The sequence below is a fragment of the Nothobranchius furzeri genome, chromosome 16 (assembly GCF_043380555.1).
Source record: "Nothobranchius furzeri strain GRZ-AD chromosome 16, NfurGRZ-RIMD1, whole genome shotgun sequence".
NCBI classification, from domain to species: Eukaryota; Metazoa; Chordata; class Actinopteri; order Cyprinodontiformes; family Nothobranchiidae; genus Nothobranchius; species Nothobranchius furzeri.
In genome coordinates, this window is record NC_091756.1 from 22,113,113 (window position 1) to 22,140,773 (window position 27,661).

The 27,661-nt window shown below is 48.1% G+C and overlaps 2 protein-coding genes across 3 annotated transcripts; one reads left to right on the forward strand and one right to left on the reverse strand.

The window, feature by feature from the left end:
• Positions 1-8,936: 8,936 nt before the first annotated feature.
• On the reverse strand, positions 8,937-12,347 carry LOC139063438 (uncharacterized). Its single transcript, XM_070545295.1, has 4 exons — positions 12,303-12,347; positions 10,482-10,630; positions 9,329-9,953; positions 8,937-9,117 (listed from the first exon to the last, which is right to left on the reverse strand). The coding sequence occupies exons 1-4, from the start codon at positions 12,345-12,347 to the stop codon at positions 9,088-9,090; spliced, it is 849 nt and encodes a 282-aa protein (XP_070401396.1). The 3' UTR covers positions 8,937-9,087.
• Positions 12,348-17,506: 5,159 nt separating this feature from the next.
• LOC107373025 (WAP, Kazal, immunoglobulin, Kunitz and NTR domain-containing protein 2) lies at positions 17,507-22,081 on the forward strand. Of its 2 annotated transcripts, XM_070545385.1 has the most exons (3): positions 17,507-18,179; positions 19,767-21,343; positions 21,800-22,081. In XM_070545385.1, exons 1-2 carry the CDS (start codon positions 18,003-18,005, stop codon positions 21,315-21,317), a joined length of 1,728 nt encoding a protein of 575 aa, XP_070401486.1. In that variant the 5' UTR covers positions 17,507-18,002; the 3' UTR covers positions 21,318-21,343; positions 21,800-22,081. The 2 variants fall into 2 exon arrangements, with proteins under 2 accessions (XP_070401486.1, XP_015796702.3); XM_015941216.3 differs by having other exon boundaries at positions 19,767-22,081.
• Positions 22,082-27,661: the final 5,580 nt, after the last annotated feature.

Here is a 27,661-nt window from a genome sequence, read left to right on the forward strand (position 1 = left end):
CCTTGGTCTGCCACCCGATTCACATTGCACCAGACCCTTCATGTTCCTCCTGCGGGTGGTGGGTCCACAGTTGGACGAGCCCATGTATCCGGTTCGGGCTGGGCCCGGCCGGGCCCCATGGGCGAAAGCCCGGCCACCAGGCGCTCGCTCACGGGCCCCAACCCCAGGCCTGGCTCCAGGGTGGGACCCCGGTAACCCTCCGGGCCGGGTACTCCGACTCTTCGTTTTCACCGCCATGAAAGATCCTTCGAACCGTTCTTTGTCTCACCCTTCACCTAAGACCAATTTGCCATGGGAGACCCTACCAGGGGCACTAAGTGCCCCAGGCAACATAGCTCCTAGGATCATTAGGGCACTCAAACTCCTCCACCACGATAAGGTGACGGTTCAAGGAGGAGTTCCAACTATAGGGGGATCACACTCCTCAGCCTCCCTGGAAAGGTCTACTCCAGGGTACTGGAGAGGAGGGTCCGATCGATAGTTGAATCTCAGATAGAGGAGGAGCAATGTGGTTTTCGTCCTGGCCGTGGAACTGTGGACCAGCTCTATACCCTTGCAAGGGTGATGGAGGGGGCATGGGAGTTTGCCCAACCAATCCACATGTGCTTTGTGGATTTGGAGAAGGCTTATGACCGTGTCCCCAGGGGCACCCTGTGGGGGACGCTCCAGGAGTATGGGGTGGGTGGCTTTCTGTTAAGGGCCATTCAGTCCCTTTACCAGAGGAGCGTGAGTTTGGTCCGCATAGCCGGTAGTAAGTCGGACCTGTTCCCAGTGAGGGTTGGACTCCGCCAGGGCTGCCCTTTGTCACCGGTTCTGTTCATCACATTTATGGACAGAATTTCTAGACGCAGCCGTGGTGTGGAGTGTGTCGAGTTTGGTGGCAGGAGAATCTCGTCTCTGCTTTTTGCGGATGATGTGGTCCTCCTAGCTTCATCCAGCTCTGACCTTCAGCTCTTGCTGGGTAGGTTCGCGGCCGAATGTGAAGCGGCTGGGATGAGGATCAGCACCTCCAAATCTGAGACCATGGTTCTCGACCGGAAAAGGGTGGCTTGCCACCTCCGGGTCGGGGGAGAGGTCCTACCTCAAGTGGAGGAGTTTAAGTATCTCGGGGTCTTGTTCACGAGTGAGGGTAGGAGGGATCGGGAGATCGACAGGCGGATTGGTTCGGCGTCTGCAGTGATGCGGACGCTGAGCCGATCTGTCGTGGGGAAGAGGGAGCTGAGCCAGAAAGCCAGGCTCTCGATTTACCGGTCGATCTACGTCCCAATCCTCACCTATGGTCATGAGCTTTGGGTAATGACCGAAAGAACGAGATCGCGGATACAAGCGGCCGAAATGAGTTTCCTCCGTAGGGTGGCCGGGCTCAGCCTTAGAGATAGGGTGAGGAGCTCGGACATTCGGGAGGGACTCGGAGTAGAACCGCTGCTCCTCCGGATCGAAAGGAGCCAGTTGAGGTGGTTTGGGCATCTGGTCAGGATGCCTCCTGGACGCCTCCCTGGGGAGGTGTTTCGGGCATGTCCTGCCGGCAGAAGGCCCCCGGGTCGACCCAGGACACGTTGGAGAAGTTACATCTCCAATCTGGTCCGGGAACGCCTTGGGGTCCTGCCGGAGGAGCTGGTGGACAAGGCCGGGGAGAGGACGGCCTGGAGCTCCCTAGTTGGGATGCTGCCCCCGCGACCCGGACCCGGATAAGCGGAGGAAGACGAGACGAGAGACGAGACAAACTAGACTGACTTTTAACTAAATGTATAGTGTAACTAAAATGGATGAGGCGGTGAATGGATGACGTGTGATGTTAACTCAGAAGCAGCAAATCCAAAGAAGCGATTAGTTCTGACGGGAACTGAGGATGTTGTTTTGAATTAAGCTTTGGTTAGCTTCAGAAATAGCATGAGACCCCATCATGTCGGCCTACCTTGCCCTCGGTGGAAGTCCTCTGTAAATCAGGAATATCGAAGTCCACTGAACCCTCTCTGGAAGCCGAGCTGGTAGAAGAAGCCACGATTCCGACCAGACCCGTCTTGAGTTACTTCCGGCACACGACACTTTTATTGGTCAGACCCAAGCCTGGGTCGGTGGAGCTTTTATTCTGAAAGGAGCTGTTGTTGCCGCTGGTTGTTATAGCGACTGGATTTTTCAGCTTGTCGTTGGTTCTTTCGGTTAAAGAGTAAAAGGTCAGGATTGGCCACTCCGACGCTTGCTCTGGAACGCTTTGAACTGGCGTTAAAGCTGACGTGGCATAGTTTTATACCTCGGATGTTATGGTTTATTGTCGAATGAAAATTACCAAACACCGTCAGAAGCACGCCTCCGTCAGATCTGTAAGATTCTGACTGGATCAGTGAAAGGAATGTGTCGTGTCCTTTTAACACTACGTGAAATGAGTCCTGTTGGAACACAAAGTCTGTCAGGTTTGGTGGCAGAGCTGAAGCGTGGCTGAGGAGGTCTGTTGCCCAGACACGGAGTGGTGGAGATAAACAGCGTGGTTTAGCTCCTTTAGGTTCGGTTTGAAGGTTTGAAGGCTGGTAAGCCTGAGAACTCGATTCAAAGTCTGGTGAGAACGATGACAGAGTAATGAATGAAACGCCAGCACTTCCGTTTATAGTGTTGGCGTGATGACGTCGGCGGCCACGTTGGTGGCGGGAATGTTGGGAAATGGTGGCGAGAATGCTGGGAAATGGAGTCAGCTGGAGGAGTTCGTGACAGGACCCCCCCCCCCCCCCCCCCCCTCGAGGGACGGCTCCCGAAGTACCAGGACGCCGGGCCCAGAAGTCAGATAGCAGGGTAGGGTCGACAAACGAGCTCGTGGGCTCCCAAGAGCGCTCCTCCGGGCTGTACCCCTCTGAGTCCACAAGGTACTGCCAACCACGTCCCCGGCGGCGAGCGTCCAGAACCCTGAGGACAGTGTAGATGCGATCCTCCTCCACACAGCGGGGCGGAGGCACCCGGGTCGTCGGAGGGTGGAGAGGAGACCACCGGCTTCAGCTGGAAGACGTGAAAGACCGGGTGGATCCGGAGAGCAGCCGGGAGGAGCAGACGGTAAGTGACCGGGTTGATGATCCTGAGGACAGGGAACGGACCCAGGAAGCGAGGAGTGAGCTTCCTGGAACCAGCCGGCATCCTCAGATTAGCGGAGGAGAGCCACACCTGGTCGCCAGACCGGAAGACGGGGCCAGGCCGGTGGCGGCGGCGATGTTGACGAGCATACTCCATGTTGGCCCGGGTGATGGCCGCACGGGCCTGGATCCAGGCAAGCCGACAGCGGCGGACCAGCGTCTGGGCAGCAGGGACCTCCACCTCGGGCACCTGGTGGTCGAACAGAGGGGGCTGGTACCAATAATAGGTCTCGAAGGGAGACATAATCGTGGCAGAGGAGGTCTGGAGGTTGTGGGACAGTTCCGCCCACAGGAGGAAGCTGGGCCAGGTGGTCGGCTGGGACGAAGCGAAGCAGTGCAAGTAGCGTCCAAGCTGCTGGTTAGCTCTCTCCGTCTGACCGCTCATTTTCGGATGGTACCCAGAGGACAGGCAACCAGGCGACAGAACGCTTTCCAGAAGCGTGAGACGAACTGGGGTCCTCGGTTGGAAACCACGTCCTGAGGGAAACCATGGAACTGCACCACCTGTTCGAGGAGCAGTTCGGCCGTTCTCTTGGCAGTGGGGAGGCCGGCCAGGGCCACTAAGTGCACGGCCTTGGAGAAACGGTCAGTGATAGTCAATATGGTGTCCAGGTGGTCGACGGCCGGCAGTCCCGTGACAAAATCCAGCCCGATGTGTGACCACGGCCGCTTGGGCACAGGGAGAGGTTGTAACTCTCCAGCGCTGGGTCGGTTAGATGACTTGGATCGAGTGCACACATCACATGCAGCAGTGAACCTGCGGACATCCTTCCTCATGGACGGCCACCAGAGAGCCCGGCGGAGGAACTGGAGGGTACGGGCTTGTCCTTGATGTCCCGCGAGCCGTGAACAATGCCCCCACGTGAGTGCCTCTTGTCGGCAGGAGGCTGGAACGTAGAGGCGGTTCAGTGGAGTCTCTGGAGGTGCTGGATCGCCTGGAAGTGCGGCCCGTATGGACTGCTCCAACGGCCATTGGAGGGAGGCCAGGAAGCGTTGAGTCGGCAGAATGGTCAGAGGCTCCGGGGGGCTTGACTCTGGTGCGAAACGCCGAGAGAGAGCGTCCGCCTTGAGGTTCTTGGAGCCGGGCCGGTAGGCGATATGAAAGTTGTACGGCTCGAAAAAGAGGGCCCACCGAGCTTGACAAGGGTTGAGTTGGCAGGCAGTCTGTAGATGAATGAGATTCTGGTGGTCGGTCCGGATCAGAAAGGGATTGGTGGTCCCCAAGAGCCACTGCCACCATTCCTCCAGAGCCCATTTTATAGCCAGCAGTTTTCTGTCGCCGACCCCATAGTTCTGCTGTGTGGGGGAAAACTTCCAGGAGAAGTAGGCGCATGGGTGGAGCTTAGAGTCTGGACCCCGTTGCGAGAGGACGGCCCCTGCTCCCACATCAGAGGCGTCCACCCCCAAGACGAAGGGCCGGGTCTGGTCCGGGTGGAGGAGGATGGGTTCTTTAGTAAAACGTCCGACCAGATCATGGAGAGCCCGGAACAGCCTCTGGAGTAAGGCGAAAAGGGCGAGGCTGGTTGGTGGCTCTGGTGAGTGAGGTCAGAGGTGCTGCGAGGGAACTGAAGTTGTGTATAAACCTCCGATAAATGTTCGAGAAACCCAGGAAACTTTGCAACTGCTTCAGGGTCGTGGGTAGAGGCCACTGAGCTACTGCCTGAACCTTCTGAGGGTCCATCTTCAGGCCCCGGGAGGAGATGGTAAAACCCAGGAAGGAGGTGGATTCCTGGTGAAACGCACACGTCTCCAGTTTGCAGTACAGTCCATGATCCAGGAGGCGGGACAGAACAGCTCGAACATGCCGGATGTGCTCTTCGGCCGTGCGGGAGTAGATGAGGATGTCATCTAGATAAACAAAGACCCAGCGGCCCAACATGTCTCTCAGCACATCTGTAATGAACCGCTGGAAGACGGCGGAGCTGTTGCAGAGGCCAAAAGGCATCACCAAATATTCATAGTGGCCGGTGGGCGTGATAAAGGCGGTCTTCCACTCGTCACCTTCCTTAATATGGATGAGGTTGTAAGCGCTGCGCAGGTCCAGTTTAGTGAATACAGTGGCTTGTGTGATGGCGTCCAGGGCGGTGCCAATGAGAGGGAGAGGGTGACGGTCCCGGATTGTTATTTCATTTAACCCTCGATAGTCAATACAGGGCCGGAGATCCCCCTGCTTCTTCTTTACAAAGAAAAACCCTGCGGCCCCGGGGGATGTTGAGGGACGGATGAATCCCTTCTGGAGGGTATCAGTTATATAATTGTCCATTGCCCGGGTCTCCGCCGGAGAGAGGGAGAACAGGTGACCCGGGGGGGTGGGGGGGGGGGGGTGCTGGAGCCTGATTTACAGGTCATAGGATCGATGAGGAGGCAGCCTGGTAGTGGGTTCTTTAGCGAAGACCTGAGCGAGGTCATGGTATTGAGGAGGGACGAGCGTCAGGTCTATGTCTTTGGGAGGAGCTGCTCCAGTCTGCGGCGTAGGGGAGCCATGGTGGTTCTGGCAACCCACGCCCCAGGCCAGGACCTTGCTGGTGGGCCAGGAGATGTGAGGTTCATGAAGGCAGAACCAGGAATGACCCAGGATGAGTGGCGTAGCCGGAGCCTGGATGACCAGGAAGTGGAGGGTCTCCAGGTGTTGGTCAATAGTCATGTGGGGACCCTGGGTTCGGGGGGTGAGAGAGTACGGCATGATTGGCCGGCCGTCCACGGAGGTCACAGGGATGGGTCAGTCGAGAGCAGTGAGGGGTATTTTGAGCTGAGTAACCAGTCCTTGATCGATTAAACACTCCGCGGCCCCAGTGTCTAAAAGAGCCTCCAGTTTGGTCGGACCTTGGTCCAGGTGGAGGGAGACCGGGAGAGTGGTGCGGTGTGGAGCCGGAAAAGTGGAGACTCCGGGCGGGACAGCCCCTACTCCGACCCGGAGGGACCATTTCCCAGTCTTTTTGGACGCGTGCCACGGTGGTGACCCAAATCCCCACAGTAAGCGCATCGTCCCTCCTGATAGCGCCGTGCCCGTTCCTCAGGGGGGAGATGTCCGAGCTGCATCGGCTCCTCCGTCGGTTGGTGAGCCGGACGATGGGTGACGTTCTGGCGTGGATGGGAGCTGACGTGGTGCTCGGCCTGTTCAGGATGCAGCGGTCCAGCTGGAGAGCCAGATTCACTGCCAGGTCCAGGGAGGTTGGGGCCTCGTGTCCGATCATGCCCTCTCGGATTCTAGGTGACAAACCCTCCAGATAAATGGACTTTAGGGCGGCGTCATCCCACCTCAACCGAGCGGCTGTCGTCCGGAAGCGAGAGGTGTACTGAGCTGCCGTCTGGGAGCCCTGGCGAAGCTGAAGCAGCCGAGTTTCGTCCGAGACCTCGCTGCTGGGATGAACAAATGTCTTTTTCATCTCCTTCACAAAAGTCTCATAGTCATTGCAGGCAGGAGATTTTTGATTATAAAGAGCCGCCGCCCATTCACCGGCTCGACCCGTCAGCAGTGAGGTCAGCAGGGCGACATGACAACAGGAAGTGGGGTAGCGTGCCGGCTGGCACTCAAAAATCATTGCCAGGGTCGCCAGCATGCCCTCCGGGGACCCCCTGGTTCCATCCCACTTATCTGGAAGGCTGAGGCGTGGCTCCATCGGCTCAGAGACGGCCGAGGTCCATCGTTGCAGGGCAGTAGTAAGCTGGAGAACTAGCTCGGTGAGTGACTCGATCTTTGTGGCTTGGCGATCAGCTATGGCACGGAGCTGGTTCATTTCTGCCGTATGCTGATCCATAGCTGCACGCAGTTGAACCACTTCAACACACAGACGAGCGAACTCCGCTGGGTCAACTTGGGACTCTGTCATCCTGTCAGGTTTGGTGGCGTGGCTGAGAAGGTCTGTTGCCCAGACGCGGAGTGGTGGAGATAAACAGCGTGGTTTAGCTCCTTTAGGTTCGGTTTGAAGGTTTGATGGCTGGCAAGCCTGAGAACTCGATTCAAAGTCTGGTGAGAACGATGACAGAGTAATGAATGAAACGCCGGCACTTCCGTTTATAGTGTCGGCGTGATGACGTCGGCGGCCACGTTGGTGGCGGGAATGTTGGGAAATGGTGACGAGAATGCTGGGAAAAGGAGTCAGCTGGAGGAGTTCGTGACAAAGTCACAGTACTTATCATATTCTATACAATCATAATAAATATTTTGATTCCACAGGTCGGTCACATCTTATTATATTGACTAACAGTTGTTTTGATTAGCTTTATTGAAAATAGAGTTATTTTGGCTTATAAAAGAAAAGAAAGGAGTCTTCATCTTCTGTCTTCATTGCTGGAACGTAAACAGTTTAGAAGCGAATGCATGACCTTGAGGCTGTGTCATGCACTCTGGCACTGTGTCAAAAGGGAACAGTTGTTAGAGGATAATAACCCTGAGAAATGGCTCCTTCATCACATTACAGCATATTGTAAATGAGAACAGTCCTTTGTCTTTATGTCTAATTGTTTAGTCTCATTTTGATCTTGTATGTTTTAATGATTTTCTCTCATCTGTTTTTCTTTGGTGTAAAGCTAACTATGTGCCTGTTGCTGCTGCCCTTTGGCTAGATCTTTGTTTTAAAGGAGAATGAGCACAGGGTTCAGTGCTTGGACCAATTCTTTTTACTAATATATATATATATATATATATATATATATATATATATATATATATATATATATATATATTTGCTTCTAATTGGTAAAATCATTAGACAGCATGGGATAAACTTTCACTGTTATGCTGACGATACTCAGTTATGTTTATCAATTAACCTTGATTAACCTAATCTGTTAGATTACAGGCTGTCTTGAAGACATAAAAATTGGATGACTAAACTTTCTGCTTTTAAATCAAGAAAAGACAGAAGTTCTCATCTTTGGACCTGAAATTCAGAAAAGGAAATTGCTTAGTCAATCACCTGACCTGAATGGCATTAGTCTCCAAGAACAAAGTAAGGAACCTTGGTGTTATCTTCGATCAGGACATGTCATTAGAATCCCAAGTTAAACAGGTTTGTAGGATTTCCTTTTTCCACCTTCGGAATATTGCCAAGAATAGAAGCATCCTTTCCAGGAGTGATGCTGAAAAACTAGTTCTAGGGCAAATGTCTAACCCAAGACATGCAGAATCAGGAGACGGAGGCGATTTAAAGGAAAACATTTTTTTTTATTTAAACGGAGAACTAAGGGCACACTGGAAGTCCAGCAGATGGGGAAACAGGAAGCGGCATCTAGAGGGAAAGCAACAGAGGTGAGGGATTTGTAGTCCAAGGTGGGGTGTTTGTAGGAGGAACTTACGGTATGGAAGTTCAGGAGAACTAGGGAGGGGATGAGCCGGGGAAATGTCCAGGAGTAAATATGAGCAGTCCGAGAGAGTGAGAAATGTTGTTTCGAGATGAGAGAGTGGAGTTGGAGAGGGAGCGGAGACGTGGTGGAGAGCGGGTCGGCTGAGAGTGTGATGGTGAACCAGGAAGCGAACCGGTGAGAGATCCTTGCAGGGTTGGGTAGAAATCCAGAGATGAAGCCAACCTGAGGTGAGTAATCCAGATAAAAAAATCCTAATATTAAATCAAGGTTCCAAAAGCATTCACAAGAGTTCAAAAAGTCTAGAGACAAGTTAGTACGAAGGGCTAGAGACTACCAGTCAGTGATAATCTTCCGGTGTTGAGTCATGTCCACCATCCTCCTTATAAAGCCGCCCCACTGATGAGCTGATGTGGATCAGCTGCCGCTACCTCTCCTGCAACCAGAACACTCAGAGATGGTGAATGATGAGAAGAGTACCCCCCCCCCCCAACGGATTCCCCCTGGCATCCTAGCCAAAGCATCCTCGAACTCCCGGATCAGGGATGGTTCCTTGATGAAGGTGCGAGGAATCCAAGACCGTTCCTCGGGACCGTACCCTTCCCAGTCCACGAGGTACTGGATTCCTCGCCCCCGATGACGAGAGGAGGGCGACATAGAGGGGACTTCAGAGGAGGGCGAGTAAGGGGTGAATACTCTGAAGAAGAAGTAGAAGAAAATATAATTTCTATAGTGCCTCTCAAGGTAATAATCACGAGGCGCTTCGCAAAAACAAAAAATGTAAAACTATCAAAAAGCATTTAGAAAATGTTAAAAAATATATTTAAAATGAGCAAAAATAAACAATTGTGATTTTAAAAATGTTAAGAAAGAGAGAGAGAGTGAATAGGAAAGAGGGAAATCATCACCCTTTGGAGGATGAGGGGACGACGACTCTGGAGACGAAGGGGACGAAGCCCCTTGGACAGGCTGGACCGGGGACGGAGCCTCGTGGACAGGCTGGACGGCACAACTCTGGCCTTAGGAAACTGCTGGTGATGGTGGTGACGTTGACAACGAGCGCGGCTCCTCGGAGGTGCGGGGATGACGCCGGCAATGCCAACTGGACCTGGTGGAGGTGTGGTGGCTCGGCCCATCGGAGGTTCCACGATGGCGCCGGCTGAAATAGAGGGAGATGAGGACTGACGGCCCACCGGAGATGGTGAGGTGGCGCTGTCCGGACCGGGTGAGGGTAGGGAGGTTTGGCAAATCCGAGTCGTGGACATGCGGATGGAAGGTGGTGGTGGTGGTGTGGAGCCGAAGGTCAGTAACAGGTCCTTCGCAAAGGGCCAAAAGGAGACCTCTTCTATGGGGTGAAGGTCCAAGTAACTGGCGGCCCACCGCAGGGCTTTGCCTCCCAGGCAAAGCACCATGAACGACACCTTATTGAATTCAGAGGAGTTCAAGTCCAGGCAGCCAGCACAGTCCTGAATAAATGTCCAGCAGGTCGCAGGATCTCCATCGTACCTGTACACCTGGAGTCTCTGCTGGATCCTAGGCGGGTTGGTTCATTCTGTCACGAGGTGGTTTTGGAGAGGGGTTAGGACCCAAGATGCAGAACCAGATAAAGAGGCAGGAGGTGGAAAAAAACGTTAAATTCTTTATTAAGGAGTAAATCCAGAGAATGAGGTGCCAAAAAACAAAAATAAAAAAATCCTATTAACTAAACCTAGAGAATCCAACAACACAAGAGACCTAGAGATACTAAAAGCTAGAGAGGGGTACGAGACGAGGTTGACACAAACACAATGAGCCAACAATACGCTGATACGCAGACAGGGTTAAATACACTGGGGCAGGATGAGAGGGAGATGAGCTGCAGGTGTGTGGGGAGAGAAACCTAGTGAAAATAATTAAATAATCAGTGAGGGGAGAGTAACTTGACCTAAGAATAAAGACAAAACCTAAATAACTATTGATATAAGGAGGAAGGAGAACTAAAGAACCGCTGGGAACACACTAAAAGAGACTAATAAATAAAAAGCTGAACCTATAGGAAAAAACTACAGAAAGAAAAACTACAGAGGTGTGACCAAGGGAGACCACGGGAGCAACGGACCTGGGGGGATACCTGGGGAGGGGGAAAACCTAGAAAGGCTGCAGATCAGGGAACAAATGAGGAAGATGCAGACAAGGACACATGAGGATGCTAGGAGACACATAAGGAGAACCTAGAGAGGGAAGGAGAACACAAGGAGACACATGAGGGAGACACAGACACAGACCATGACATTGGCCGCCTGTTAGATTCAAAATAGATTTTAAGATCTTTCTTCTCACACATAAAGCTCTTAATAATCTATCTCCATCATACATCAGTAACCTGATTGTTCCATATGTTCCTAACCGAGCACTTCGCTCTCAGACTGCAGGTTTATTGGTGGTTCCCAAAATATCTAAAAATAGGATGGGAGGCAGATTTTTTAGCTATCAGGCTCCTCTCTTGTGGAACCAGCTCCCAGCTTTAATCCATGAGACAGACACTTTGTCTACTTTTAAGAATAGGCTTAAAACATTGTTATTTGATAGGGCCTATGGTTAAAATCTGATGTTAGCCTAGATCTGGACAAGTGGGGGAGTAGAAGGAGGTGGAGTGTAAAGTCGGTAAAGACGGCTCTCCCTTGCCCTGCCTCCAACATGCCTCCATCTAAAAGGCTAGGTTATCCAGAGTTATCTCTGTAGTTATGCTGCTATAGGCTTAGACTGCTGGAGGACACACTGACCACTTTTCACACTCGACTACTTTCTTCTACAATCTGCTCTTCAACTGCATAATTTTCTGCTATTTTAGAAGAAGCTACAATGGTGTTTTGCTGAGCTGTGGTGGCCTCATGGAGGGGGCCATCGGCTAGCACACTGCTGCTAACCACTTAAACTTTTTCCCGCTCCTGATAACTTTTTACTTTCTTTGACATTGAATGTGCTACTGCTAGTTTACCCGTTTAATTGTAGATTCACTAGGATAAATACAATAAAGTTTATCTCTTACTAAATGTCTTCTCCATCCCCAGTGAGTCGTGGTGGATGGCTGCTTATACTGAGCCAGGATCCTCTGGAGGTTTCTTCCTGTTAAAAGGGAGTTTTCCTCTCCACTGTCGCTATGTGCTTGCTTAGTATGAGGATTGCTGTGAAGACTATGACACTAGTCAGTGACTCGATGCAATTTGCTGGGTTCCTTATATAGGAAACTGATTGGCTTAATGAACTGGGCTCTCATTTATAAAACATGGCGTAGAATCCTTACTAAAACCGTACTTAAGCTCAGCAAAAAAATGTCCTTACACCAAGTAGGTTTGTGATCTATAAAACATGGAGTACGCACAGCTTCACGCAATCTCCGCTTTATAAATCACAAACTTTCTAGGAATGTGCTCAGCTGTTTTTTAATCCCATCCTGCCCCCATCACGCCCACTTTCTGCCATAAATGGTCAATGCAAAGGGTGAAGTGGATCTCATGCATATACATAAGCCGGCTGTTGCAGCGCTCCGCCATTAAGATCGCGACTGCAGATCAAGGAAGCGCAATTTCACAAGCAGAAGCAGGAACATTGGGGGGGGGGGGGGGGGGGGGGGTCTTGTTCTGTGTGAACAGGAAGCAGTACAAGTGATAATGCTGCAGGATTTCATAATTTATCCTTCTCAGCAGCAGCACTGCAGGTGCTCTCCATGTCCAACAGGTGTGTAAGCCAGGTCTTTAGTCAACTTAAAGTTGTGCACATTTTTCCACTAAGTTTTCTTTCATAAATCCTAACGTTTGCGTGGAAAGTTGCTTACGCAGTTTTCCGACCCCGTTTTGTGCGTAAGCAAGCTCGATAAATGAGGCCCCTGGTTGGAGTATTTACCTTGTGAAGCGCCTTGAGACGACTCTTGTCGTGATTTGGCGCCATATTAATAAACTTGAATTGATTGAGTTCTCCATCCACTCATCTGGTTTATTAAAGGTTAAATGAATAAAATAAATGTCTCGTGACTGGGATTAGAAAACCCAGAATCTTATGTCTACTTGAACCAGAAGTGTCTGGCTTCTGGTCCGTTTGTAGGAATGTTGTGAGAATTTCTCTGACACGACGTGGTTTTATTCTGAGGCTGGGATCCTTAAATCACCTTTCACACCACGACATTCCAGTCGAGTTTATGTTTATCATGGATCAAGGACAGGGAGTTATTTGATTTCACAGAATTCCATAATTTCCTGTGTAGGACAACCCATAACCCTGGGATGTCTCCATCCAAAATACGTCTGACAGAAGTTTAATAATTCACGCCTGTTTGAAGGATCTCCAATGAAAACATTCCAGATGACATGGATTTGTTTTCCGTGTGTTGGGAATGTTGACACAGTTTGTACCCAACGAGCAAAATGCTTGTAAGTCTTTTTGACCTCCAGAGTATGAACACACACACACACACACACACACACACACACACACACACACACACACACACACACACACACACACACACACACACACAGGTGACATGAATAATCTGCGTAGGTAAACACAACAATTATAATTCCCCTAATAGGACAAAGACCTGCAAGCTCAGCAAATATCTGATAAACAAGGTGTTTTTATTTAGCTGTTCATGCACGCTCTCTCTTTCTCTCTCACACACACACACACACACACACACACACACGCACGCACGCACGCACACACACACACACACACACACACTTTTACATGAATGAAGACCCCCCCACCCCCATGTCAGCGTGAAGATCCCCCCCCCCCCCCCCCCACACACACACACACACACCACACACAGACGGTGACACAGCATGAGTCCACAGTTATTGCACTGGGAGGCTTTCTAATAGCTGCCTGTCCTCGGCTGAACTGTGGAGCAAAGCAGGAGAGGAATGAGTAAAATAACAAGTTCATTCATTAAGCGCTGCGCCAACACACACACGTCCACCGTGGAGCGGGTCTGCTGTAAGTCCGACTGTCCTCAGATCACCTCTGCTGCCTGCAGACTCATCTGCAGACCTTTCATGCTTTCTTGGTTTTCATGCAAAATTCCGAGGTTTTTGTGGTTATGGTTGTAATACGTGAGCTGCTGCAGGTTATGAAACTGTTTACTTTTTACCAGCAGCTGTTTTGTTATTTACTGAATCAGGCTATCTACAGCTGAAACTGGAAAATGAGAATATGATGTCAGTTTATTTATGTTTGTAATCCAGTTTAGACTGCGAGACCATCTAAAGGCTCCGGAACCCTTCACAGGTGTTCTGGATTCGTTAGCTGACTAGGTTCCCAAACTTTTTTCACGAGGACCCCCTTTCCTGTGTCCAAGACAAGCCTACCCCCCCCCCCCACCCCCACTCCAACCTGCATGCACACATTTTAAAGCGAATAATTACAAACGTTATACAGTCATAAACAGCTTTGCCTCTTACACAGAGTTTTGGTTATACTATTGTGTTAATGTATATTTATAAATGTATTTTTTACAAATATGATCTTGGTAACCTCACAACCTCAGCACAGACACAATTATGGGGAGCCCCTGCAATCTTGTGGGGGCCCCCTTGGGGGCATTGGGTGCCCCGGATTGGGAACTAATGGATTAGAGTATGACACTTTGAGTCTAGAATATTGAACCGTTTCACAATAATCTAATTATGTGAGATTTTAAATGTGGGGTTTTCATCAGCTGTAAGACATAATAATCATCACCGTTATAACAAACAAAGTCTGTCTCATAGAAGAGTTTCACCTTTTAGGTTCATTTACTGACATTAAGGGACTTTTGCACCATTTTTTCTTTTTTCCAGTTTCACTTGTAACAAACAGAATTGGGATCTGTCCAGGTGCCAGCTGGACTTGCTGTGGTGCTTTGGGGTGACTGGTGGTGGACTGGTACGACATAAATAACCAGAATATAATCCACCAGCGTTCTGTGCAACAGCAGGGGTTTCTCTGGATGAAAGTCAACACTGAGTCAGAATGTGCTGTTACTGACTCAAACCTGCATTCATTGTTGATAACAACTAACTCAGGTAATACGTTTTCATCAGCTTCATTAAAAGGTTACTCAGTAATTCTAAAGCAAAGAGGCTGAAGTGGATTTTCTTAAAATTGTGAAATGGGTGTGCAGCCCGAGCCTAAATCCACAGGTACAGGTTCAGCAGCAGATTAAAAACTAAAAACTTGTGTAGCTAAATACAACTTTGATGAATTATGTTGATCTTTTATCTGAGTTTTTAACTATCAGGGCAAAAGAAAAGACCAAGCGTGTGAAGGAGGATTGGAAAGGGCTGGTGCTTCCCTCACTTATTATTGATGTTGTATTATTGCTCCTTGTTTAAAATGTAACAAATAAATCATTCTGGTTTCACAAATCAAATGGTTAGAGCTGTTGCCTTGCAGCAAGAAGGTCCTGGGTTCGCTTCCCAGCCTGGGATTTTTCTGCATGGAGTTAGCATGTTCTCCCTGTGCATGCGTGGGTTCTCTCCGGGTTCTCCAGCTTCCTCCCACAGTCCAAAAACATGACTGTTAGGTTGACTGGTCTGTCTAAATTGTCCTTAAGGGTGTGTGTGTGTGTGTGTGTGTGTGTGTGTGTGTGTGTGTGTGTGTGTGTGTGTGTGTGTGTGTGTGTGTGTGTGATTGTTTGTTTGTCCTGTGCCTCCCGCCTGATTGCCCATTGACTGCTGGAGATAGCCCCCCCCCCCCCCCCCCCCCCGACCCTACGTGGACAAAGCGGGTTCATTTCACACATTTTCTGGTGCTTGAGACACAATTACCACAACATGTAACCAAGTAACCAACCCCCCTAACCAATTTTGCGAAACTACAAACACAATTCCTGCTTTGCACTCAAAGTTCAAATCTAAAACACACTTTTCTCAGAACACTACACACAATTCTCTGCTGTTGGCACAATTTTCATACAGGAACTATCTTGTTCTCACAAGGAACACACAGCTATTCAAATGTGCACACTGACTCTTCACAAGGGCAAACACCTGTCATACAGTTTTACAATCAGCAAACAGAACTTTAGCATAAAAGGGCAACAGGTGAGCTCTTCTGTGTTGGAGCAATGGATGCCAACTTTGGAAACAGAGGCAGAGCCAGAGGAGTGAGAGTAAGAGGAGGAGGATGAGGATGAGGAAGACCAAGGACCGTAATCTCTGATGAGATCCGAGCCACAGTTCAACAGCGTGCAATTTGAAGGAAACTCAGAAAGAGTCAAAGAATTGCGATATAACTATGTGCAAGTGAGTCCCGCAATTGATGCATACACTCAGCACTGTGTGCAGTAAATTATACATATTTCAATATTCTAATCATAATGATTGTGCTTCACACTAGTGACCACTCCATGTTTATTTCTGATATTGTCATATGTGTTTCAGAGAGTCCTTGAGCTAGAGGCAGCTGCAGGGGAGCACCAGTTCATCTCCATTGATGAGGTTGGATTCAATCTCACAAAAAGACGAGAAGGGAAGGAATATCATTGGCCAGCGTGCCATTGTTGACGTCCCTGGCCAGCGCGGAGGGAACATCACAATGTGTGCATCGCTTAGCTACCATGGCATCATCCATCACCATGCTACCCTTAGCCCCTACAACTCCGCCCATCTGATCACATTCCTGGACACCCTACACAACACACTCATTCCACCAGACCAGGTAGATGGTCCAGAACAGTCCAGGGACTTTGTCATTTGGGACAACATAAGTTTCCACTGGGCTGCTGTGGTTCGTAACTGGTTCACTGGCCACCCACACTTTTTAGTTGTTTATCTCCCTCCATAGTCTCCATGTCTCAATCCCATTGAGGAATTGTTTCCTGCGTGGAGATGGAAGGTGTATGACCGACAGCCACAAATGCGTAAACCTCTTCTCCAAGAGGACGCATGTGGAGATATAGCAGCTGATTCTTTTCATGGCTGGAATCGCCATGCTGGGAGATATTTCCCCCGCTGCTTGGCCAGGGACAACATTGCTTGTGATGTGGATGAGGCGCTGTGGCCAGACCGCAACAGGAGGGAGGATGCAGCATAGTTTTATTTTTTACTGTAACTGTATACAGTAAATATCTGTTGGATGTAGTTTCTGTGTGCAACTTTGTGTTGGTTGGGAATGGGATGAACATTGTGTACAATGTTTTGTGGGAAAAATAAAATAATTTCTACATGTATTTGTGTGTTCAGAGTGTAAAAACAATATTCTGAAATAACAACACATGCATGTATTTACTGTCTGTAGTATAGTAGGTGTAACACTGAACCAAAAAGGCTTTAGTCATTGTGATGAATGGAGAAGACGTGTTTTCCATTCATCATAGTGTTTTACATTGAGCACATGAGTGTTCTGCTGGTTCTTATAAATGTCTATTCATATGATGGTTTGTGTGTGTCATTTGACAACAAAATCACATTTTGAGGAGGAAGTACAATGTTTTGAATGTGAAGTTTAATTTTGCAGGTTAAGTTAGGGGTTTTGCCCATTTTGTGTGTATTTTCTGGATTTGTGTGTAGAGTTCTGAAAATATGGGGCATGCTTTCAGAAAATGTGAGTAAACAATTGAGAAAAACTGTAAAGATTTAAAAAGGTCAAACAGGTTAATTCATAAACACAATAGAAACTAACTTTTGCAACGTTCCATCATTTGCTACAATCATTTCTCATGTGCATTTCTCCATCACTCCGTATAATAACCTCCTGATGTCTGAATCTCTCTGAATTTTTTTAGTATTTCTCCTTACTTCTAGTTTTATTTTTCTTTGCTCACGTGAACGTAATTGCTGCTCACGTCATCATTTCACCACTATTTAATTAGATTTTATTTAACTTAATTTATTTAATTAAATGAAATGACATGTAATTTAATTTTATATTATTTTATAAAATTTAATTTTATTTTTGTCGTCATGTTTCTGTGTCTGATATTTATTCCTCGTGCACATGTGGTTATTTTGATCCTAATTTTAAAACGTTTAGGGTCACGTGACACCAGAGCTGCAGGTTAAAATAGAAAAGCCTTTATTTACATTTTTAAACTCAATGTTTATTTTATTGAGTCTCCTGTTCTCTCGTAGGCTTTCTCTGAAACCGTCGTGTTTCTGAGTCCTCTCACCAACTTCAGCGTTTATTCCTGCGCAGCTAAACATTAGTACCCGACTGCTTTGTTGCACATTACTGTCATCTGTCCAGACTTGAATTCCTCCAGCTCGTTCAGTAAATCTTGTTGGATCCAGTATTCACCCGAGCCCGCCACTCCGTGCGTCTTGGTTCGCTGTGCGCTCTGGCGCCGCCGGAGACCGCAAAGGGTTAATCCGGGTTACCAGAGATGATTGTGCTCAGGTGCCCCGCCAACCCCGGCTCAACTACACTGACTTGTGGAAACGCTCCTTCCTGCTTCTGCTCTGGAGGAGAAACCTGCAATTGTCATGTTGCTGAGGGTGATGCTGCACACCAGGAGCTCTGCAAACACCACCAGCTGAGATCGACTCTTCTTTATTTTTCAGCCAGCGGATATTTTACATCAGCAGAACAATTCTCAGCCGGATCCCCGGACGCACAACTCTGATGGAGATGCGCTGGATGTTCCCAACGTGGATTTGCTTCCTGGCGTGCGCGTCAGCGTGGATGGAGCTCAGCCTGGCGGTCACCTACTCACACGCGGGCATCTGCCCCAATGACATGAACCCAAACCTGTGGGTGGATGCCATGAGCACCTGCACCCGAGAGTGTGAATCTGATCAGGTACAGAGTTCAGCTGTTTGTCCTCAGTCCAATAAAACTAAATTATTGGTATTACAGCAGAGAGCTGAATGAACTAAAACTGGTGATGGTTGCTGGAACTGGTCACCTGGTCTAACTGTTGTTTTAGCTGCTAAAGTAAAAATGTTACAATCAAGTGTCTGAGTCAGCTAAAGGAAACATTTTTGTGAGATTTTAACAATAAAACACCAAATAACTGATTCTCGGAATTATTTGGTTCTTTCTTACTTCCCTTTTTGCCTTTTTCCACTAAAGATAACAACAACTCGAGTAAACCTGAGTAAACCCACGTTAAACCCGGGTTAAACCTGAGTTAAACGTGAGTAAACCCGAGTTAAACATGACTAATTTATTTAGAAAGGACCTGATGCACTGCTTTTTGAGATCCTTTAGCTTACATCATGTTGTCGGACAGATTCTGCTGGCCGGTGAAACTGAACTTAGTTTTACAAACAACGGTTTGAAAACTATTTATTCTGTTTATCTTTGTGTGATCATCAAATATATCGTTGATCCTGAATATTTTAATTAACTCAAACAAAAAAACTGAATCTGGGGACAACCCATCACCTCTGTGTGCAGCCGTCCGTATTCCAGTTACCCGTTTTTAAGTAATCTGAGTAGATTACCCCGTGCTGCTCACTCTGTTGCAGTCTGACCTCAGACTGTTTAAAGTGGAGAGATGTGCTTAGGATCCAGAATGATTCAATGTGAGGCCCCCCTTCTGTTTTATCATCTTCTTATGAAAGGAGATACAGAATGAACAGAAAATCCTCATTTCCATTAAAATCCTTGTTTCTGACTCTGATGACTACGTGTCATCTTCATTTGCTGTTGTTCCTACTCAGACTTTTTCGTTGAGTCCACCCACTCTGATCACACGTGGAGGACAAAAGCGTAATTGGAGGCCATTTTAAAAAACAACAAAAATATTAAAAACTTTATAAAAATACCTCCTCAACACAGAAAGCCTTTCACTGTCAGGCCCGCTTCACCCTGAGCGCGGCCCAGTTTCCACCTGGCTTCCAGACGGACTGCTGAACATCTGCTCCCTCCAGAGCACCAACGGATTAGAAATCTATAAATATTAACATAACACGGTGAACTATCATACACTGTGAACTGACATCCCCGTCATTAATAATAAACTAAAACTGGAAAAAATAATGCAGCACTCATTTTATTTTGAAATTTTCTGTGTGCATACTGCTGAAACACATCTCACTTCCTGTCTGGCTAATGTCATTTCTTTAACTTCATGACAATCCGCATGCGATGACCAGAAGGACCTCTAGGTCTACGCTGCACTGCGGCTGGTGTGAATGTTCTGATTGGACTCAATGATTTTTGGTGTATGAGGAAGTTGTAGAAAAACCAGACTGCATCCATTACACAGTCAGTGTGGAATAGGCTCAAGATGGCTGTCTGATTTTCACCATCCCTGCATTTTGAATGACAATACCCTAGTGGATTGAGAACGTAGAGTAGCATGATGCTAATAGCTGAACACAGAACTGCTACAGTCACACACTGTCTGGTGCAGTAACGCTGTTCCTTCCTGTCTTTCAGGAGTGTGAGTCCTTTGAGAAGTGCTGCCAAAACGTCTGTGGGAATCGAAGCTGTGTGGCGGCCCGCTATGTGGATGGGAAGAAGGGTCCCATGGGAATGCCCAAGGAAGCGTCCTGCGCTAGCTTCATGTGCACCCAGCAGGGCTCTGAGTGTGTCATCTGGGAGGACTACCCCATGTGTAAATGTCGGGACCGCTGTGAGCGGGAGCCACATTTCACCTGCGCCTCCGACGGCATGACGTACTTCAACAAGTGCTTCATGGACGCGGAGGCCTGCTCAAAGGGCATCACGCTTTCTGTTGTCACCTGTCGCTTCCACCTCACCTGGCCCAACATGAGCCCTTCAGTACCTGAGATGACCACCCTTCGTCCAACCACTGCTCCTCTTCAGGCCACCGCCCCCCCTCCCACAGAGCCTCAGCCTCCAGTGGTTGTGGGCGGTCCCTCCCACCAGACTGTGAATGTGGGTGACACAGCCAGCTTCTTGTGCGATGTGACGGGTCAACCGCGGCCCGAGCTCAGCTGGGAGAAGCGTCTGCCGGGTTGGGCAGAGAGAGTGCTCATGAGGCCCAACCACGTGAGAGGGAACATGGTGGTCACTAACATCGGTCAGCTGGTCATCTACAACGCTCAGCTGAAAGATTCAGGCGTTTACACCTGTACGGCTCAGAATCCTTCTGGGTCAGTGCAGGCCCACCACAGCCTCACGGTGCTGCCTGCAGGGGGGCTCATCACCCACGGGCCCTGGAACCTGACCCGTTGCTCACCTGAAGAGTGTATCAAACCTACTAATGCCCCAGAAGATTGTGGGAGTGACCTGGACAAAATCAGCTGGTACTACGAGCCTCACACCAACAACTGCATGGCCTTCACACATTGTCATGGCAACCACAACAGTGTGCCACCTGCAAAGCTATTAGACACATATGAAGATTGCATGCGGTGCTGCAGCCCAGAGCTACCAGTCCCTTGCAGACTCCCCACCCTGCAGGGCCCCTGTAAGGCGTACGAGCCCCGATGGGCCTACAGTAGCAGCCTGCAGGAGTGTCACTCCTTCATTTATGGAGGCTGTGAAGGCAACGGCAACAACTTTGAATCAAAACAGACCTGTGAGGAGGCCTGCCCTTTCCCAAAAACCCATCACTGCAAAGCCTGCAAGGCAAAAGGCAAGATGGTGACAAGCTTCTGCCGGAGTGACTTTGTCATCATTGGTCACATGATGGAGCTCACACAGGAGAAGGACTCAGGCCATGCCCTCGTGACCGTAGAGGAGATCCTCAAAGATGATAAGATGGGTCTGCGCTTTTTTGGTAAGGAACCTCTTGAGGTCACTTTTCTCAACATGGACTGGAGCTGCCCATGCCCAAACATCACAGCAGCAGCAGCAGAGGGCCAGGTCATCGTCATGGGCAATGCCAGCGATGGCATGGCTGTGATCCAGCCAGAGAGCTTTGTGGGATCTTCCAGTCCTCGTCGTGTACGGAAACTAAAAGAAGTCATCTCCAAAAACACCTGTGACATTCTAAAAGCCATCACCAACAGCCCTCTGTAGGGACAAAGTCTGCAAATCTGTGACAGGTTGATGATTGATTCTCACTTTATTTACTTATTCTCTTTTGTTTTAACTTATTAGTCAGTTTAAAATAAAATAAAAACAGATTATTTGCTATTTTGTGCATTTCATCAGCCTTTAGAGGGATTTGAGTTGCAGACTGAAAGGCTTGTGTGAAAAACTCTTGGCTCCCTTCATACCTTCTCCATCCAGGGGAAACAAACCTTTACAAAGAAGCTCAGAAACAATTTTCTTACTTAGATACATGTTTATAATTGAATTAGTCTTTGGTTTATAATAAGTACCTTCACAAATCTTTTTCCACCCCTCTGACTTTGCATGTTTGCTCAGAAGTTTACACAAATGCAGTTTATTAACCATTGAATTTGAGCTGATTCTTCAAAATGTATGAGTTGTTAAATATTTGCTGGAAGAAGACGTTTTTCATAACCACTTTGTTGTTGGCTTGTCTCTTGCTTTAGGGACTATCTATTAACTCATATTGTCATGACTTGGCTATGAGAGAAGAAGGGAGACACACCAAGACAACCTCAACAGAACAGGATCAAACTGTTATGTTTACTGCTGCCAAAAGTTTCCTACCAAACAATATCCCGGACAAACCCCCAGGTATCATGACCTTACTTCAATGGCCACAATAAAAGGGATCTTTTTTAAGGGTAATTTTTTTGGACCTCAAATCCTTTTAACTTAAGATGAGTTTTGTATTGTTTTTTGTGTCACAGGCCGGGAAAATAAACCTTTTTGATATTGATCAGCCTCCTTTACCCTCTGTCTGTGCTTGTTCATCCTTGTGATCCAAACATGAACTTCATGAAATTATTTTCTGAGGCTAACTGTGATTTAATAACTCTTTAACTAGTGTGTTTTGTACCTCTGGATCCTCTGACAGGCTCCGATAAAAGAAACTTGGGATTAGCACATTCCCAGCTTGCCCCCCACCCCAATGCAACCCCTGAAAAACTTCAAAACCGACCCATCTATCCCAGAGACCCTTGTGGCTTTGTAAAAACTTCACCCTATGCTGCTTTGCCTTCGAGGTCCAGCCTAATTGGTGTAAGGAGCTCAGGTTGTAAACCTCAGATCAACTCAGTTATGTGTTTCATGCCATGCCAACAAAGTTCTCTGGCATACCGGCAGCAAGCCTTGGTGGGCTGCAACCAGGGTGTTCCACTTCCCAGATGAGATTCTGTTTCTCCCATCCAGAGCAGTGACGAAGGCAGGACATCAGTGCACAAACAGCGTTTTTACCGGCAAAATCTCCTGGGATCCCAGACCTGCACTACAGCAGCTGTTGGGCCTCTGAAGCTGAAAGACTTTGGATCAGCCCACAAAGACATCTAAATCACATCGTCAACACAAACACACAACTGCCATGTTTCCTTATATCCATCAGTCACTTTACTGACTTCACACACACACACTCGTGTACGAACACACACACACATGCATGCACATACGCACACGCAAACACACATGCACGCATGCTCGTACACACACTCAGGTACACACACAGACACATTCTTGTCTAGTATTTGTTGTGAGGACCGTCATTGACTTCCATTCATTTTAGTGACTGGAGTGTGCCTAACCCTCACCCTACCTCTAACCATGACCAGTCGTTTCCTAACCCTAATCTTAACTAAAACTTAATTCACACCATACCTCAAAAACTAACGAGTAGAGCTCTGTAACATAGTCCCAAAGTGAGGACCAGCAAAATGTCCTCATTTTGCTATTAATGTGCTTAGTGTGCAGGTAAACTGCTTGGTCCTTTTATGTACACACACACACACACACACACACACACACACACACGCACGCACGCACGCACGCACGCACACACACACACACACACGCACGCACGCACACACACACACATTCTTTAATCTTGTCCGCAACTACATTTATGTTGATTGTACTGAACCCTAATTGTTTTGTTTAGTGTTTAATATATTACATTTATATATTATATTTATTTGAGCACAGAATCATCAGTTATATCAGACAGAAGACATCTGTGCAGCAGGAGTTAAGAAGACCATGCATGTAATCAATCAATCAATCAATCAATCAATCAATCAATAATCAATATAATAAACACACAATATAATTTTTTGACAATATTATGGTAATTTTTTTTACAAAATTAGGTATAGTATAGTTGTGGACCAAAGTATTTGTCCATTTTAATGTTTCATTACAATATTCACTGCAGTGTAATTGGAGCTTTGTTCAGTAAATAAATGTTAAAAACTGGGGATCAACCCAGCAAACCAGAGATAACAGGGCAAAGTCCTAACCTTTGCTCCACCAAAGCACATGTAAACCAGCCCTGACAAAATACACAGCATACTATAAAACTGCCACTTGGTGGTAAAAGGTAAATGGCCTTTATTTGATATAGCACCTTCTAGAGTCCTGGAAACCCCCAAAGCACTTTATAACACAATCACCCATTCACACACACATTCACACCCTGGTGGTGATGAGGTACGTTGTAGCCACAGCTGCCCTGGGGTGCATCGACAGAGGAAAGGCTGCCAAGCACTGGCGCCACTGGTCCCTCCGACCACCACCAGCAGGCAAGGGGGGGTTAAGTGTCCCAAGGACACAACGACAGTGACAAACTGAGCGGGGCTCAAATTCACAACCTTCCGATTACGGGGTGAGTACCTAACTCCTGTGCCGCCATCACCCCCACGTGGTGGGGTTTGATTGTCCCAATGATCCTTGGAGCTAAGTTGTTTGAGGCTTTATGCCTCTGGGAAACCCATGGCAACAGGTCCTAGGTAAGCGATAAGACAAAGTGCAGCCCAAAGACCCCTTACGACTACAAATGAGTCTGAGTTGGTGTGTGAGGTTGAGAGGTTCCAGCAAGATATAATCAGACTCACCTCAACTCATGGCTTCATTAAGAGGGGTTGGACACTCTACCACTCTGGAGTTGCACCCACTGAAAGGCACTGAGCAGGTGTGGGCATTCTAATTGCCCCACAATGGTGGTCAATTGTTTCTGCCTGGGTGCTCCCGAGGTAGTGCTTTGGTGGAGATGGAGTGTATGCCCTCTCTTCCCTTTCACCCTCTGTTGGTGCCTTGGCTGCTGCGGTTGGCCAGCAGCTGCTGGGGCAGATGGCTCCTCTTATGGCGTTTCCTTGCCTCACCATACGTAGCTCATCTGAACTCAGCCCATAATCATTTTTACTGGTGTTCTTAGGTGGGTGTGTGGAAGGGAGTTGGGGGGTGGGGCACGACTGTGACAATGCTTTTAAATTGGTGTGGGAGGGATGAGAATGAGTGTGATGTAGGGACTTTTTTTTTTTTTACCGTGTCCTGTCTGGCTGTGAAGCAAACAGAATTGATGTCTGAATGCTGGTAACAAGCCTTACAGATTTACTCTCAGGTGGAGCATCAAAGTGTCTGCTTTTAATGTCACGCCTGATACTTAAAACTTTATTGTTATTGTTTTTGAATGCTTTGTAATTCTGACCAGACACGGAGTCAGAGGTGAAAGAGAAAGGAAAAGACAAAAGGTGGGGAGAGAGGGGGAAGGGGAGGGGATGTTGCACAAAAATAAACAATAATGAACAAGAGTGCGCTTCTAGACCTGCAGAAAGAGTCAAGAAAAAAAGCAAAAAAAAAAATAAATAAAATGGGACACAACAACAATACAACAAGATCAAGCTATCACTGGGTCAACTTGATGAAGAAATATATAATCAACATTGTTTAACTGAACAGTCACACGATAATAAATCACAGTGCATTAAGTGCCCACCATAGTCTTAAGACCTGTGTTTAACGTGCCCAAGCCCATACTTTTGAGAGCACCATGTGAGCACCTGTGTGTGTACATGCGCTTGTTTATGTAAGGTTTATCTACAGGAGCGTCCAACAGAGAGTGTGAGGGACCACAGATCTGCCCCCCAAAGATGCGTAGGAGACGAGGGGAGCTCCAAGTCCCAGAGATCCAGGCGCTGCCCAGAACGCAGGAACCCCAAGGAGACTGCAACCAGAAAGGCCCCGCACCCCTCGAGAGGCACAGAGGATTGCCCCGGGGGGCCACAACCAGCAGCCGGCAGAGTCCCGGGAGACATCAGCAGCAAGCCCTCAGGCCCGCCCGCAGCCTCCTACCCCCTAGCCGGCCGAGCCCGGGACCCAGCGACCCGGGACCCAGGGGCGACCACCCCCCGTCGGGGACCCAGCAGAGCCCAGGGACCCAGACCCCACCAGGCCGCCACCGGGATTGATCAGGCAGACGCCAAAGATCTTAAACCCCCTGACCCGGGAGCCACGAACACTCAGGCAGACCAAGGCACCACACCCCACACCAGGTGTGGCAGGGGGAGGGGAGACAAAGATCTATATCATCAAAAGAAGTCCTAGGAGAGGGGAGGAGTCAAAGGCCCCACCTGACATATACAGTCATACACAAACACAGTCACACACTCCCTCCCTCATGCTCACACATGCACATACAACCAAAGACTTACAAAAATGCACGCTGGACATCCACTCATGCTCCCCATACACACCCTATTCACTCTGGTCCCGGTACTGCTGCACATTGGGTACAACCATCACCGGTTACCAGAGTTTGACCCTTTCTGCTGGGGTGCTGATGAGCAGGCTCCCCCGCCCAACACTGAGCACAGCAACCCATCATCCCAGACCCCACCCAGACATTCAGATCTCCCTCCTAGCCTCCAGCCCCAGGAAGCCAAGCAACAACAGAGGTGTGCTAAGACCCCTAGTGTTGGGTTAAAGTTGAGTAAATGGAGGTCTAACTGGTCCACCACCACTGAGAACTACATCTCCCAGAATGCACCAACAAAATGGCGACTGATTGGTGATAAAAAACACCTATGCAGGGTGGTGGCTCTCAGTCCTTAGTCAAACAGGAACAGCACAGCAAGCTCTAACAATGAGTTGACTCTAAAGACGCCAATGGTTGGTAACTATTGTTTTATTTATGATATGAAGTTGTTTTGGGTGACCTTTGAAGTCATGCTTTAATTTAATTGTTTACACTGTTAGTGTGGGAAGATTTAGTTTAGAAGTTCTTTGTTTATTGTATTTTATATAAATGATGTGACATCTAACACTTATCTCTGTTCTTTGAAGGTTATCAACCTAATGTTCACTGAACTGACATAATAAAAATTGTTGGAATGTGATGGAGTTGTCCCAAAGTGTCCCTTTAGAGTGAAACTAGTGTGGAGCTTGACAGTTGATAACCACAGAGCACCCTGGAAAAGGAGATAAAGGGCTTCAAACCAGAAAAGCTGTGGACGCTAGAGAAAATAAAGATGGCAGAAGAGGTCTTGGGGAAGACGGTCAAACTGCTGAAGCAGGAGAGGACCAGCGCTAAAAGCAGCTTCACCAGACTAGCCAACTATATTTCAAGAGGAGCAGACATCATGCTGAAAACCGAATTAGAAGAGGAATTTGGAAAACTTTCAGACCAGTTCAGGTCAGTTCTTGACTCTAATGATGACTACAGGATTGGACTGGAGGATGATGTCAAGGCAGTGGATGAAGAAGCAGAACTTGATAAGCAGCAACAGACCGACATTCAAATGACTTTAAAAGATGCAGAGAATAAAATGAAGGAGGTTACTGCCGCTGTACAAGCTAACCTGTGGGGAAGATATGGAGAAAGGGAACCATGAAGCAGAGGAAGTAGTTGATGAAGCTGAAAATATGCAAGTCAAAAGTGACAATTTGGAGGGCTATGAGGTTCACCTCACTTTATTAGGTGAGAAGGTTAGTGCAGTCATCTCAACTATGTCTGTGTGGGAGAGGTGGATTCCTGACTCATCTAGAGATGAAATGAATGGGAGACTGAAAGGACTGAGAGCAGCCCACTGCAGGCTAAAAATGAGAAAAGCTGAATTTGCCATATTAAGGAGGCTAGCTGATCAAGGCACGAACGGTAAACCTATCCAACCATTACCACCTGTTGTGAAGATAAAACCAACTACCCTACCTGTCTTCCAGGGAAATATGAGAGAGTTCTACAGGTGGAAAAAAGACTGGGAGAGCCTGCAAAGGCAGGGAGAGCCCACTGGCTCACCTGAGGTGCTCAAGATTCAGCTCCTGGAGAGTGTAAGTGAGACCATCGTGAAGGAGCTGAGACTGTCAACTTATACAACTGCAGATGATATGTTCAGAGTCCTGGAAAATAGATATGGCAACAAGTCTACCATTACAGTTGAAATCCTTGAAGAATTAGACAAAATGCCGCAGGTGAAGGGGAACCAGCCGAGGAGAGTCATTGACCTGATTCAATCTGTAGAGAAAGCCCTGGCAGATTTGACAGA